General features: G+C 41.5%; 1 protein-coding gene across 1 annotated transcript in view; it reads left to right on the plus strand.

The window, feature by feature from the left end:
• The first annotated feature begins 370 nt into the window (after window positions 1–370).
• Window positions 371–15,435, plus strand: part of VAV3 (vav guanine nucleotide exchange factor 3) — a 248,808-nt gene continuing 233,743 nt past the window's right edge. The window contains exon 1 of the mRNA XM_074961222.1: window positions 371–735. Coding sequence (XP_074817323.1) covers window positions 532–735 — 204 coding nt within the window. The 5' untranslated portion in view covers window positions 371–531. The remainder of the gene's footprint in view (window positions 736–15,435) is intronic.

A 15,435-nucleotide genomic window follows, 5' to 3' on the forward strand; every position in this document is an offset into this window, starting at 1 on the left:
CAGGGAAGAAGGCTGCTGGGTCCCTGCTGTCCACTAGTTCAAGCTGCTCAATGTGCAGGCTTGTAGAAGTTACAGGAAAGTGGGTACATCAGCCCAACCTGATCATAACGAGCTCCCCGCTCTGAAACGGGGCTGGAGGAGCGTTTGTCCTTTTGCCTGGCAGGGGCGTCTAGCTGCAGGAGAAGGCCCTGCCTGGGAAGGAGAGGCCCCGGGGCCACCAGCCCTGCAGGCAGCGCCACAGCCCCGGCCCCTCCGCAGAGCGTGCACCACTGGCCCAGGGACAATGCGCGCGCACCTGTCCCGAGCCCATCCTCTAGTCTGCGCAGAGGGGGAGGGGAAGCTCGCACGCAGCCTCTCCAGCCGCCGCCGCCCGGCAGCTGCTGCCGCTCGCGCTCTGCAAAGGGCAGGGGCGCTCGGAAGAGCCGGGGCGGAGCACTGCGGCGGCGCGGAGCCCCGAGGGCTTCCCTGCCTCTCTGGGTTTGGGGACCGGGCGCTTGCAGCCCGCAGCATCCTCCCCGCCTGGTGCCCGGCATGGAGCCCTGGAAGCAGTGCGCCCAGTGGCTGATCCACTGCAAGGTGCTGCCGCACAACCACCGAGTGACCTGGCCCACGGCTCAGGTGTTCGACCTGGCGCAGACCCTCCGCGATGGGGTCCTGCTCTGCCAGCTGCTCAACAACCTGCGCAGCCACTCCATCAACCTGAAGGAAATCAACCTCAGGCCCCAGATGTCCCAGGTAAGGGCGCCTCGCTCCGCAAGGGCTGCTGCTGCCCCCGCCTCGCATCCCCCATTAATCAGCTGCTTAATTTCTTTGTGCAAATGCGGAGATGCGCTAAGTAGCCTGCTCGTGTTTTGCTTTCACTTACGCGGTAGCATTTAACTCTGCAAAGTATTGGCGGAGAGGATGCACGCGAGGTGAAAGATGCTGTAGGGAGTTAAACCCTATTGTATGGAGGGGCACGTGCCCACCCTCCGTGTCCCCTACCGTAGTCACTGCACGCTTTATGAGAAGTACTCAAGCTACTCTGTGTTTACAATCGTTATTGTGAAGTAAGGAGGTATTGAAATGCCTTCTGGTTTTTTTTTTTAAAGCAAAAAGTAACCCTCTTAAAACCATACAAGACACAACCCCTCCCCAACATATTTCGGTTTTGTTTTGTTGTCAAATTCTGTCCCGATGAATAGGTCAGCAATTTTAAAAAGAACGGTGTCATGTAGAATGAGGAATCTAGGAAGCTGAATTATCATTCTCTATAATTACAATAGCTGGGGGAAAAAGATCCCAAGAAGACTAACTTGACATAAATCTGCTTCAGCCCTCTGAAGGTTTCTGGGCATGTGGTCTAATCACATGCTGGTGTTGTTTGTGTTTCCCCAACCATTCAGGCAAAAGACAGGCAAAAAATATAACAAAACCTGTGTGTGAGATTGTTAGGTGTGTGATCTTCATGGAGATCAAAGCTAAAGCTCAGGGTCCCTCTCAGTCAATCCTGTGTGCTTAGGTCTTGGATTACATATTTATTGGGGATCTCAGAACAGAGGGGCTCCTTCTGGACCTCAGAAGCTGTGATACCCATGCACAAAGTTGTGATGCCCTAAGCACATGATTTCAGTTTTGACACTAAATTTCATGCTTTTTGTCAGATAAAATTGTACCTAATGTTACTTCTTTTCACCCCCCTGCCCACTGGTGTTTGTGAATTTCCTTTTCGTTTATTTTTGAGAGGCCCCCAGCCTATATGGCACATGATGCAGATGGGGAGCTCCTTTGAAGTCACTGGGGTTTTGCAAAGGTGTCTTTTCTCATGGAATAATTTACAAAGATCAGGGGTCCAGTCACTGATCCTGCAAAAAAGCACGTGCTTAAATTTAACCATGTGAGTAGTCACATTGAGTTAAATATGCAGAAGGTTAAATAGGTGGATAAGTTTTTGCAGGATCAAGGCCTTGTTTTGTATACCTTTTTGAGTTGTATAAATTATAGTGTTAATCCTTATTTATGGAGCGGTAATAACCATAGTTAAGCTACCTTCCCAATATAAGCCTGATTTTTAGTACACTTTGCTTTTCCCTCTAATCTTCCTGAATCTTTACATCCTGCACCTCAACTCTGGTAGATTTTATCTGAGAAATTGTTTTTTTAATTTTTAAAAAATTAAAAACTGAGCAGTTATAAAGTTTAGGTGTTCTGAACTGCAAACACCTGTCCTTCAGATTTGAAAAGTTTCCTAATGATTTTTTGTGTCTTGTCTCAAAAGAACTTAGAATCTCTGAAATTGGGCCTGAACCTGCAAATGAATCTGCTTGGGTGGACTCTGTGTTCCTGTGGAGACTCATGCAGAACTGGGGTTGCATTTTATTGGCTTTGCTGAAGACAAGTTCCTCTTAGTCTTATAGGGGGCGATAAAGAGCACTGTTAAAACTAATAATATGAAAAATGTATTTACTATAAACAATTTATAATTAACTGACTTTTTGTTTCTGGTTTTGCTGGATTGACCTGGACAAATGGGTACATGGGGAGCACGGATTAGAAGTGGGAGCATGGCCGGGGGGGGGGGGAATTGTGGTGAGTTAGAAGTCTGGGAAGAGATATAGAGAGCATGAAGAATAGACAGAGGATGATAGTAGGTCTGAGGACTGAGAGGTACCTGGTGAGGTAGCATGTTGCCATGCTTCCTGTTTTTTGAATGGAAGGGGTAGTGGTGAGAATGCAAGTGCATGGAGTGGTAGGCAGGAGAGAGTAGGGCTCCTCAAGGGCATGGAAGTTGCAAAGGACAGGGGAAGCACAGTGGGACGTGTGCAGGGGACTGGAGGAGGCATGAGAGGGTTAAAGGGACGGGGAGGGTGGGTGCGTGTAATTGTAACTTGTTGTTTTGGCCGTTACATATATTTTTGAAAATTTTAAGGTGGCAAGTTAAGGTTGGTTGATAAAGAGTGATGAAGGATTATATGTCTGTGGCGAATTGGTTGGGTCTCTTCACTGTTCATTTCCAGACATTCTTGTGTTTTTGTTTTTTTTAAAGAGAGGTCAGATTTTTCGTATGAATATATATGTTAGGCCATACTTGAATCACGAGATGATTGTCAAATAATTGCAGCTGAGTTGCGGACAAGACATGGAAAATTGTGGAAAAGTAATAATGGACCTTTATTAATTGTGTTAATTTGGAAAAGCCCGAGAAGACCTATTTGTTTAAGAAAAATTTGCTGGAATGATATAAACACTCAAGTATTATATTATGCCTGCTAATTTTTTTTGATAACCAGACATTTTGCTGCAACTATATTACAGTCAGTAATGTCCAGGACTCTGGCTGTCAGCTGCCTGGGCTGACAGTGGGAGCCCCGCCATGTGTGGGGCTGACAGCAGGACCCTGGGCTCCCACTATCAGCCCCAGAAGGCTGATGGCCAGAACTCCCGTTGTCAGCCCCACGCTCTCAGCACCGCCTGGCTGACAAAATTGCTGTGGAAGCTTAATATTGCGGGATCCGCAATTGCTGCAGTATTGTGAATTAATTAGGGACTTATATACATAATATATACACAAACAGACACTAGGAGTTAATTGGACTCCAGTGAAACATGGTTTCAATTTTCCACTCTTTTTAAACAAAGATTTTGTTGAGGATTATATGTAAATGGATATCTCTTCATTGCCCCAGAATGCCAGTCTTTAATATGGCGATGTAAAATGTTAACATTATATTAAAATATTATGAGAAGAGATTCTGAGTACAAGTGGCCTGCTTCTAATCCCACTTGATATGCACCAGTAACTTCACTGACGTATACGGAAGTTAAGTAGATGTCTGCTGAAGCAAGAATAGACTTTAACATTTGCTAACATTTTGCGACACTTTCAGAATACCAGGACCTAATAATTTGTAACATTTTACTTTTTTAATTGAAGCTATTTTAGACTAATAGGAAGGCAATATTAGTACCCAGGCTTAGGAACCTCCTCTTATTTCATGTGTTTTTAAAAATAGATGCTTGTACAATTAATGTAAATTGGACTATATTTGCTTGATATATTTAGTCCACAATCACTGGTTGGTGTCAGTTATATTCTTTCTTTTTATGACACCATTCTCATCTTGGCAAATGCATTTACTGCAAAATATTCTGTAAAAGCCAATAATGCATTATAAAAAAACATATCAAGAATAAATTGCAACCAGTCAAAATAAAAACTACACCAGCAGCATACTAGATGCAAATGTTATGACAGACATTCTAAAATACTTAAATCTTCAAAATCTGAGTAGTATACATGACACTGTATAGAAGAGGTGGTATTCTGTAACTTTTGTTAAATGACGTAGAGATCGTAGAGGACATGAATTTTAAGTGGAGCAAATTCAGATGAAATTATAGCACACATTTAGTAACTGCATAAGCTAAGTAGGCCTTGCTAGATTGGAACAGAGCACTAGTTCATCTACTCTGGCATTCAGCTTCTGGCAGTGACCGTCTTGGAGGGAAGAATTCTTCTTCCTCCAAATCCCGGTTCTCCAACTCATATATTTAGCCATTTATGCATCCCTGTATGTAGAATGAGTGTGGATGATTCCTTGCTGATCCTTGTAGGCAATCTGTTTTGTGTTCTAATGCATACGGTCTGTTGCTATTATTTCCACAGCTTGCAAAACTATAAATAATTTCAAGATCAACTGTTGGATATAGCTTCATATAATACTCACATTTGATTATGAATAAAAATATGTAAATATATTCTACTGGGTTAATGAACTAGAAAGGTTTCTTCATAATAACACAATATTTTCTTTCAGAGTGGTAGCCGTGTTAGTCTGAATCAGCAAAAAGAACGAGGAGTACTTGTGGCACCTTAGAGACTAACAAATTTATTTTGGGCATAAGCTTTCGTGGGCTAAAACCCACTTCATGGGATGCATGCAGTGAAAAATACAGTAGGAAGTAGGAAAAGTAGGAAAAATACAGTAGGAATATATACACAGAGAACATGAAAAAATGACTGTCTGGTTTGGCCAATGTACATGGCAGAGGGGCATTGCTGGCACATGATGGCACATATCACATTGGTAGATGTGCAGGTGAATGAGCCTCTGATGGTGTGGCTGATGTGATTAGGTCCTATGATAGTGTCCCTTGAATAGATATGTGGACAGAGTTGGCAATGGCTTTGTTGCAAGGATAGGTTCCTGGGTTGGTGTTTTTGTGGTGTGGTGTGTGGTTAAGAACATAAAGAATATAAGAATGGCCATACTGGGTCAGCCCAAAGGTCCATCCAGCCCAATATCCTGTCTACCGACGGTGGCCAATGCCAGGTGCCCCAGAGGGAGTGAACTGAACAAGTAATGATCCAGTGATCTCTCTCCTGCCATCCATCTCCACCCTCTGACAAACAGAGGCTAGGGACACCATTCCTTACCCATCCTGTCTAATAGCCATTAATGGACTTAACCTCCATGAATTTATCCAGTTCTCTTTTAAACCCTGTTATATTCCTAGCCTTCACAACCTCCTCAGGCAAGGAGTTCCACAGGTTGACTGTGTGCTGAGTGAAGAAGAACTTCCTTTTATTTGTTTTAAACCTGCTACCATTGCTGGTGAGTATTTGCTTCAGGTTGGGGGGCTGTCTATAAGCGAGGACTGGCCTGTCTCCCAAGATCTGTGAGACTGAGGGATTGTCCTTCAGGATAGGTTGTAGATTCTTGATGATGCGCGGTCTGGCAAGCTGCTTTGTGCAGATGGACACTTGCAACTGCTTCAAGCTTCACTGACTTGAACTTGACTCTTTCAGGTACAGGGGTTTGTTTATGTGGATCAAAACCTATAAGGGCCAAATTGTGATCTCAGTAAAGATCTTGCTAATTTATGTTAGGTGCTAAGTGCCTTTGCAAAGTGAAGAGAATCTTCTTCTCCCATTGATTTCCATGAGAGCAGTCAATTAGACCTTTGCAGGGGGCACTCTTCACATTAGAGAATCATCCCCGGAAAATTTCAGAAATTATTATAACCTTGGATACATTTAAAAATGTATTTAGGTCGGCAGTGCATAAATAGAAAATTAAGGGCTTAATCCTGTGAGTTGCCAAGCATTCTAAAAAGGTACTGAGCATCAACTTCCATTGTAGCTGAAGTGAACTGAAGGTGCTTGGGGAGATACTGAAAATCTTTCATGATTGGGCTGTACATTTGCAATGTTTTCAGAAATAGTTACACTTGTCAGTAGTCTAATAAATTCTCTGCATTATGTTATGTCTGCATCGTAGGATCTCACAGTGCTTTGTAAACACTAGTTTATTCTCCTATTCCTGTGATGTAGCAAGTAGTATGTTATTCCCACAGGCACAGAGAAGGAAAGTGCCAGTGGTAGACTTGGAATTAGAATTTGGGAGGTCCTGGCTCCCGGATGCATTCACAGTCCACTAGTGCTTTATTGCTTTGTAAGCCAAGATGCCTGTGGTAATATTTTGCCCGTATTGTTTGACCCTCATGTGGCTCTTTATGGTTATGCATGTGTCTTTTGTAGAGTCAAACTGGTATTTTCCTGTTCAGTTTTGTCAACTCTCATGGATTTGGTCCCTGCTACAAGCAGAGTTGTGATGACATGAAGAATTCTGGTTGTCACACAATTTTTGGGAAACGAAAGACATAGAGCAAGACACTGGCCACCTCGCACTGTTCCTCAGACCTTCTTGTCAACTGCTGGAAATGGTCCACCTTGATTATCACTACAAAAGGTCCCCCCCCCCCCCCCCCGCTCTCCTGCTGGTAATAGCTCACCTTAAGTGATCACTCTCGTTACAGTGTGTATGGTAACACCCATTGTTTCATGTTCTCTGTGTATATAAATCTCCCCACTGTATTTTCCACTGAATGCATCCGATGACGTGAGCTGTAGCTCACGAAAGCTTATGCTCAAATAAATTTGTTAGTCTCTTAGGTGCCACAAGTCCTCCTTTTCTTTTTGCGAATACAGACTAACACGGCTGCTACTCTGAAACCTGTCATAAAATGTCCTGTAGTCTAGTGAAAGGTGCATTAAACTGCAAGCCCAGACAGCACGAGTTCTACTCCCAGCTTTTCCTCTGACTGCTGTTGACATTTCTGTGTCCTTCACATCACTTGTTGTGAACCAAGGTTTCATGCCTTGGGGGGTAGCTATCATTAACCAGTTTCAGAGAGCAGATAAGTGATAGCTTGCATTGCAGGTAGAGCTGGGAATAGACCTCAGGCCTCTAATGTTACAGAGTCCGAGTCCCCCACTTTGCCACATAATGCTTTCAGAAGGAGCACAGCAAATTAGATCTTTCTGTATCCCACATTAATACAGTGTGGCTCTATGCCACCTTTTAGCTGCTAGACCACATAGAGATTTATTGCTCTGTTCCCATGGTAAGAGAACTAGTTCTTTAGATAAAATGGTAGAGACTCTGGTTTTTACATCCAGAGCTCTTGGGTTCAGTCCCCACAGATGACTCAAGTAGGAGTGTTGTTACGTTTGGCTATGATGTCTGTAACCACTAGACCATAATCCGCTGTCAGTGCTAGGAATAGGAACCAAGCATCCTGCTGCCCAAGCATTCCACTGTTGAGTCACAAACACATGTGTGGCCCGCTGGCAAGATGTGTGTGGTCTCTCCCTGTATGGGCTGGGCTACATAGAAGATAACAGCATGTTGTTCTCTCCCACCCACCCCCTTACTCAAGTTACTCCTATAACTAAAGTGGAAGTGGTTTGTGCTGTGGATCTGAAGGTTATGGATTCAAATCCTGCTGATGACATATGTGGAGGTAAAAAACCACACACACGTGTACAAGTCAGTGTAACTTGACCCTGCAAAGCATTGTATTTAGAAGCAAATTTGGTTATTGTGCAAATGTTTGTTTTAGTGTTGCATTTTTATTATTTGTATTTGGTTACAGGCAGTTGTCCCTTTTAAGAATAGTGTTTGGCTGACTGACAGCAATGTGCGGGAGATTTTGTGTGTGTCATGAGAGTGGAAGACCCAGTGTGTTCAAGCTCTAAGAAGGCCAGAACTTGATTTCGTAAACTTACCTTTCCAGAAAGTCAGCCTCATTTTTGAAGGACTAACGTTAGTGCTTGTGAGGGACTGCTAATGAGCTATACTGCCTTTTGCCTGTAGGTCACCAGTGTGAATTGTGCCCAGCTCAGCAGGGATTAAAAGTTGTTCCCATCAATGGATATTTAATAGCTCACGTGAGAGGAGTCTGACAGGTCCCCGTTCCAGTTCCCATGTCACAAATTCACTACTATGCTTTGCACTAGAGTAGAACCTCTTTGGGGCAGGGACTGTCCCTGCTATGTGTTTGCACAAAGATTGACAATGGGACCCGTGTCCGGTGAGGATCCTGTAGCACGGGCCAAAATCACATTACTTTGTAAGTTTGCAAGAACTGGCAACATCAGTGTCATGCGTGTATTGGGAGAGGGAGTTCAGAAGACGACAAAAAACACGTTTAAGCTTTAAAAAGATCCTTTTTTTTTTTTGCCCTTATGTGTTTTTGGATTTGACTTATGCGTTTTGAACTTTGATATTGGTAATAGTGCATACTTTGTCTGGTGTTGCACAGAACAAACAAAGCTGCCCCGTTACAAGCGTGGTCCTCACTGTAAAGCAGTGTTGAGCCTTCCTAGCAGCCAGAAAGGGGGATAAGAGAGGACTGTGTTAGTTTAATTACAGAGACCATTGTATGGTGCCTTAACATTTTGTTGGAAAAGTTTTTGTGAGATGTCGCATCAATACACGATGACCTTGAGTCATGAGGATTGCACAACACAAGGTAATGTTGGAGTGTTGCATTGTAACTGTGGTAATTCCATTTCATGACAAACTGCTTCCCCAGGGCGGGATTACACTGGTGTAAATAATAAAAATAGAAATGACCCATAACTGAAAGTTCTAATCATAATGTTTAATCTTAATTGTAACACATACTGGATAAATTGTCATTAGAAACAAATTAGCTGGGCTGACCTGCATTACACTGTCTTTTTTCAACTTCTATATCTGTGGTACTTCGTAAATTTCGTTTTGAAATAGTTTTTGCAATGAGTTCTGTTAACTTGTGAGAAATTGCTAAACAGGAAAGCAGGAAGTGATGTGCTGCCAGCACTGGAGTTCACTAAAGGGGATATTTATATAAATTATTTATTTAAAATAACCGTTTCCTGCAATCGTTCTTAAAATAATAAAATAAATCACGGTTTACTTTGTCTAAATTTTTACCCCTTATTTTGAAGGGAGTTTGTTTTTTTCAAATGATCACCTAAAAATATGGAAGTACGTTATTGCCATTCTGGCTCTGAGTTATCTTTAGGTATAGAAATTAAGATTTAATGAGAAACTACTTCATGCTTGGGTGGCAATATATCTGCCAAACTCCCTGTGCAAAGAGATGTGACTACATCCCTTAAATCTTAGGAGGGGACCAAAGGATCTGAATTTTGAAAAAATATAAAATAATTTATAGTAGTCCTTGGTAATGTCCCCAGGAGCCATGATTGTCTCATCATTTTTATTATAATCTCTTTTAAAATTTGATTTCTCAAGGATTTTGAGCTGTGACAGAGAGTCTTACAAGATTGGAACATGGCATACTAGTTATCAGCTCAGGAAAAGTATTTTCTTTTTTAACAGGAGAAATCCTATTTGATGAACTAATTGGGGATTTAGGAATTTATAAAATCAAAAAGTTCATAAAATTTAACATATCAGAATTACAATATTTATAGTGCATAAAATAATTTATTAATCATCCGGTGACAATGCACATAAGTAATGGTAACTAATGTATACAGTGATGTTTCTTTGTTTGATAGAATTGCTTCTCTTCCCTGCTGCCAAATGGATCAGTCTTTTCAAACCTTAACAGCTACTTGAATATTGGCTGAAGGATTGAAGTCACATTCAGTGGCAGAAAGATGACTTTGGCAGCCGAAAAATGATTTAGATAACTGGCTGTTCATAAGATAGATGCTCATAAAATCGGGGTTCTATTGCTTTTTGCACTTGGGTTATTGAGTTATGAGAATGCTAAAAGGGTTATGTTTAGGTGTTAAAGACGCTTTTTCTCTAACTATAAAAACATTTGGTTTAGCTAAAGTTGGGAAATGATTTAATCTTTGGTATGGGATGGGGGGAATAACATGAGGGAGAAACAACAACATGAATTAATTAATTAGTAATGTCTGTTGTTGAGCATAAGCAACAATATTTGAGAGATAAAGTGTTTGTAATTCAAATAGCAGGCAGTCTCATCAGACATGCCCAATTAAACAAGTGAATATTTTGATTTGTTTTAGCCCTGATCCTGCAAATATTTATGCACTTGTTTAACTTTATTTACATGCTTAGTCTCATTGAGGCCAAGTAAAATATGTGCATAAGTATTTGCAGAATTGGGGCCTTCATGAAATAAATAACGTAGATTAAAAAAAAAAAGAGATTTAGTTGTAAAGAAAATGTAGCTGTAACCTGATCAATTTTGCTCAAAAAAAAAAAAAAAATTACACAGGAAGAGTAATAACTTGGCTCTTGGTATGAAACTTTTTGACAAAGTTACCAACTGCACTTATTCTAAGAAAGGGAAGGAAATAAAAATGGTCATCAGATCAGTTTCCAGATATTCTTTACTTGATTCCCTTGGAGAGAAAAAGGAACATGCACTCGAAATATTTTTTAGGATTATATTTACATGTTAACCACTTAATTAGTACTTAATGTAGCAGCGGCATGTTGCAAAGCTCATCTCAGGTACTGCCCCATGCACCATATTTAAAATGCTGCATGTTCTATGGCCTATCAGCACTAAATATGCTGCCACTGGTCTCTCACAGAAGCTATAGTGGGTATCAGTGGCAAAGAGTTAAATTAAACATCCAGATAGGCTTGAGGAAACATTCAGTTGGGGTAGCCTATGATGTTTTCTGCTAGGTATGCAGGAGAAACTGAGTTATCCCCTATTCTTGAGCTGACGGGGTGGGAGTGCTGTGGTGGCGGCAGGCTGAGCAAATCCTTGTGAAAGGGAATGAGTGAAAAGAGATGGTGGACGACAGAGAAGAGAGGTAGCAAAAGTGGGAGGCAAGCAATCAGAAGAGAAGAATGTGAACTAGAGAGAGAATAGGCAGGAAAAGAAGGGAGACAGATTAGAAGGGGCATCAGAGAACAAGTGAGAGATTGGAAAGAAAAAAGGAAAATCATTTAAGATTCATGCTAAGAAAAATCCACAGAGCCAGGTCTTGGATGTCCTGTGTTACTCTTAATGCAGTAATGGTGGCACGCCACTGAATGCCGATTATAACCTGCTGACTGTATTCTAGGAGGTTAATTACCAGGCAGTAGTATTTGACAATCTACAGCTATATTGTCTGTGGATTTAAACATCAGGAGGATAAAGGATCTCGGGTTTCTGGCTCCAACCTTTTCCGTTGCCCGTTTTTTAATTTGACCTTCAGTAAAAGAGGAAATTACGGGAGTAAAGAAGCAAATGGGAAGGTAAAGACAGTAAGGTGACTGGTAGATGAGAAGGAAATATGTGGGTATTGGAAGGGGAAAGAAGGAGAAAAAGAGGGCTGTTTATGGAATATGGAACATTGTCAGGTGATGTCAGCACCAGGTTGACGGTAGGGTGAGAGTGAGTGGCAATGTTGGGAGATGATTAGGGGACCTGGTAATTATAAATTAAATTCCTGGCAACTGAAAGAGCTTCATAGCTGATAGTAGGCTTGACTGGCAAGGGAATGAGGAGGGGAGGAATTAGCTAGGGAGTGACAGATTTTGTGTGTGTGTGAGAGAGAAAGATAATGATGTTATCTGCCAGTATCATTTTTGTGTTGAAGTTTTTGTGGACCACCAAGGAATTCAGGGCAGCCAGGTATCTTATACTGTGGAAAAGGCCACCTAGAACACTTTCTGATCTGTTCTGCTGTGATGTGCCAGGAAATGGGGAGGCAGCTTGAGATTGGGGTGGGGGTGGTGGTGGTGGAGTGCTGCAGCCCTTTGAAAGAGAAGGGAAGTTTTTCTTTTGTTCCATGTTGTTTAGATGACTCTGAATACTGAGATAGTTATTTTATTAGACCACTAGCACTTGTCTCTTATTAAGATCTTTGGCTCACTGTGAGGATAAAAAATAGCAACCGGTCAATTCACTTTGAAGTCCTACCTTTATTTCCAGTGTTAAAATTGCATAACAGATTCTGTAAGGAATTACCTTAAACGTACACAACTTACTTGTGTCTGTTCTATGGAACCTAATTACAGTGCTTGTTTCTGTAGCACTCCTATTCACATTCATTTCAATTCATTACCAGACTTGGTGACCTAAAGAAAACATGACTTATATCTGCATACTTTGGTTTTTCTTTTGGTGGCAAATTGGCTCTATTTTCTACACATCCTGGTTGTGCTAGGTATCGTCTGCAGTTGACTGTTTTGCCCATTTTTTGCTTCAGTTTGATAGGACAAGTGCCAAAACTTAGAGTTGTGAAATACTATTTTGTTTACCTCCTGTGATTTCTTAGAAATATGTATAATAGTTTCTAAACTGTTAACTTAATAGCACGGATATGTCTTTTTATTTTAAGGAAAAAGATATTCTCTCCTATGTAACTGAACACTGTTGAGCCTGACTCAACTTGTAGTTTGGTGGGAATATATATTTTAGAAAAGCATTCAGTCAAATACCACATTTATTAAGAACAATAATAACAATCTTGGTAACCTTGCATAGTCAAAAGAATAGTCACAGAATAATTGATTGTTTGTTTGCATATTCAAAAGTTGGAGTCTTAGACCCCGATCCTGCAAAGGGGTCCATCTATGAGGAGTCCTACTGAAATACCCTGTGTGAGCATAAGGGTATGTGCTAGCATACAATTTGAAACAATACACAGGATATTAATACAAAGATTTTAAATTCTTAAGCCATAGATTTTTCTGCACCTGTGAATTGTTCTGCATTATGACTTAAACTTGGTTTCTTCCTCTTGTGATTTTATCTGCAAACATTACTTTTATTTGATCATAGCTTTTCTATTTCTCTCTGCAGCTAAATACTAATCTTGATTTCACATCTGGATATTTCAGTGCCTCTGTTCTTGTCATCAGATTGGTGTTTTTGCTATTACAGTTTATTAATGACAATGGAATTCACTGATGATCCTTATTTAAATATAGCATGCTGCTACCTATTGGTCCACAGTAGCACCACTGAGAATAGCATTCCAGTATTATCTTACTCTTATTATAATGTCCTAATGACAGCTTCCTCACACCCGGTGCTGTAGGAGAAAAAACTTGCATCCCTTTCTGATTCCTTGCCTTCTCTCCCATGATAATGATTATGATTTTTATTTATAAAATATATCCTAATACTTTAAGTAGTATTTGGGGACAGATTATTAGCTGATGTAAATTTGGGTTGCTCTGTTGAAGTTAGAGGAACCATAATGATTTACATAAACTGAAGTTCTGGACTAGCCTTTCTCTGAATTTCTTTTAAGTATGTGGTATATTTCTGTAGAGTTTTTGAAAGTGGCAGACTGATCAAATTGTCTAGACTGCTTAGGCAGATGTTTTGAAAGCTGCTTCATGCTACTCTCTGACATACCATAGCTCTGACTTGTGGTAACCATGCTTTGCAAGTCTTGAGTTGCTGAGCAGCAGCGGTTTTGCTAAATCATGCCAAATTATGTTAGGGTTTAGAGAATAAATTTTCACTTGATACTTGAAACAGGTTTGAACTTTGGTCTTCAAAGATGTGAAGTTAATGCAGTAACCTACACTTCAATCCTATATCCTGTCTGATTCAGTAATGACACATCTTTAAGTAAAAAGCTAAAATTCTTACCAAGCTTCCCTCTCTTAATAGTTAAAAAGTTAACACTCTTTTGGACTACAACTTGGTTTTGTGGGGTCCTGAGTAAAATAATGGCTGATGAGCTTTGGGCCAGTTCCTATCATCCACAGAGCACATTGGCAACTGGGCTGTGTCAGGTCAAGATTGCATGCCATTAAGAAGATACTAGAGCATTTTAGCAAGTGGGGGAAGCAGGTCAGTGCACATGTCCTTAATCATAGAATCACAGAATATCAGGATTGGAAGGGACCTCAGGAGGTCATCTAGTGCAACCCCCTGCTCAAAGCAGGACCAATCCCCAACTAAATCATCCCAGCCAGGGCTTTGTCAAGCCTGACCTTAAAAATATCTGAGGAAGGAGATTCCACCACCTCCCTGGGTAACGCATTCCAGTGTTTCACCACCCTCCTAGTGAAAAAGTTTTTCCTAATATCCAACCTAAACCTCCCCCACTGCAACTTGAGACCATTACTCCTTGTTCTGTCATCAGCTACCACTGAGAACAGTCTAGATCCATCCTCTTTGGAACCCCCTTTCAGGTAGTTGAAAGCAGCTATCAAATCCCCCCTCATTCTTCTCTTCTGCAGACTAAACAATCCCAGGTCCCTCAGCCTCTCCTCATAAGTCATGTGTTCCAGTCCCCTAATCATTTTTGTTGCCCTTCGCTGGACTCTTTCCAATTTTTCCACATCCTTCTTGTAGTGTGGGCCCCAAAACTGGACACAGTACTCCAGATGAGGCCTCACCAATGTCGAACAGAGGGGAACGATCACCTCCCTCGATCTGCTGGCAATGCCCCTATGTATACATCCCAAAATGCTATTGGCCTTCTTGGCAACAAGGGCACACTGTTGACTCATATCCAGCTTCTCGTCCACTGTAACCCGTAGGTCCTTTTCTGCAGAACTGCTGCCGAGCCATTTGTCCCTAGTCTGTAATGGTGCATGGGATTCTTCCTTCCTAAGTGCAGGACTCTGCACTTGTCCTTGTTGAACCTCATCAGATTTCTTTTGGCCCAATCGTCTAATTTGTCTGGGGCCCTCTGTGTCCTATCCCTTCCGTCCAGCGTATCTATCTCTCCTCCCAGTTTAGTGTTGTTTAATGTGGGAGGGGAAAGAGGTAAACAAGGATTTTATCAACTAACAGTGGGTGTTAGGCTTGTTGCAGTTAGGAGGGGTTTGGCCCCCTGAAATTCATTTCTCAGGAAGGTGTTTGTGTATTCAGGTTGTGGGAGGGCCATTAGGAAAGAGAAATTCTAACAAGTAGTGAGCCATGCCTAGGGCTTGTCCTCATTGCTGCTTCTAGAGAGCTATTTTGTTTGGAATTCCTACCACACCCCCTTCCAAGTTCCTGTTCCTTTGCAAAAGGTGAAAAATCTTCTGTCTTATCCATAGAACAGTAGTTCATGAGCAGCATGAGTTTATCCACATGCTGTTCCACCAGTGTGCCTCAGCCTGCCCTTGAGGGGCTACCTCCAGTAATCATGAGGTAGCTCAGGGTCTGTGTTTGTTCTGTCTTTGAGCTGGCATGGTGGATGCGATAAATCTGGTGGTTTTCTCTGAT

Source organism: Natator depressus, chromosome 8, assembly GCF_965152275.1.
Source record: "Natator depressus isolate rNatDep1 chromosome 8, rNatDep2.hap1, whole genome shotgun sequence".
NCBI classification, from domain to species: Eukaryota; Metazoa; Chordata; order Testudines; family Cheloniidae; genus Natator; species Natator depressus.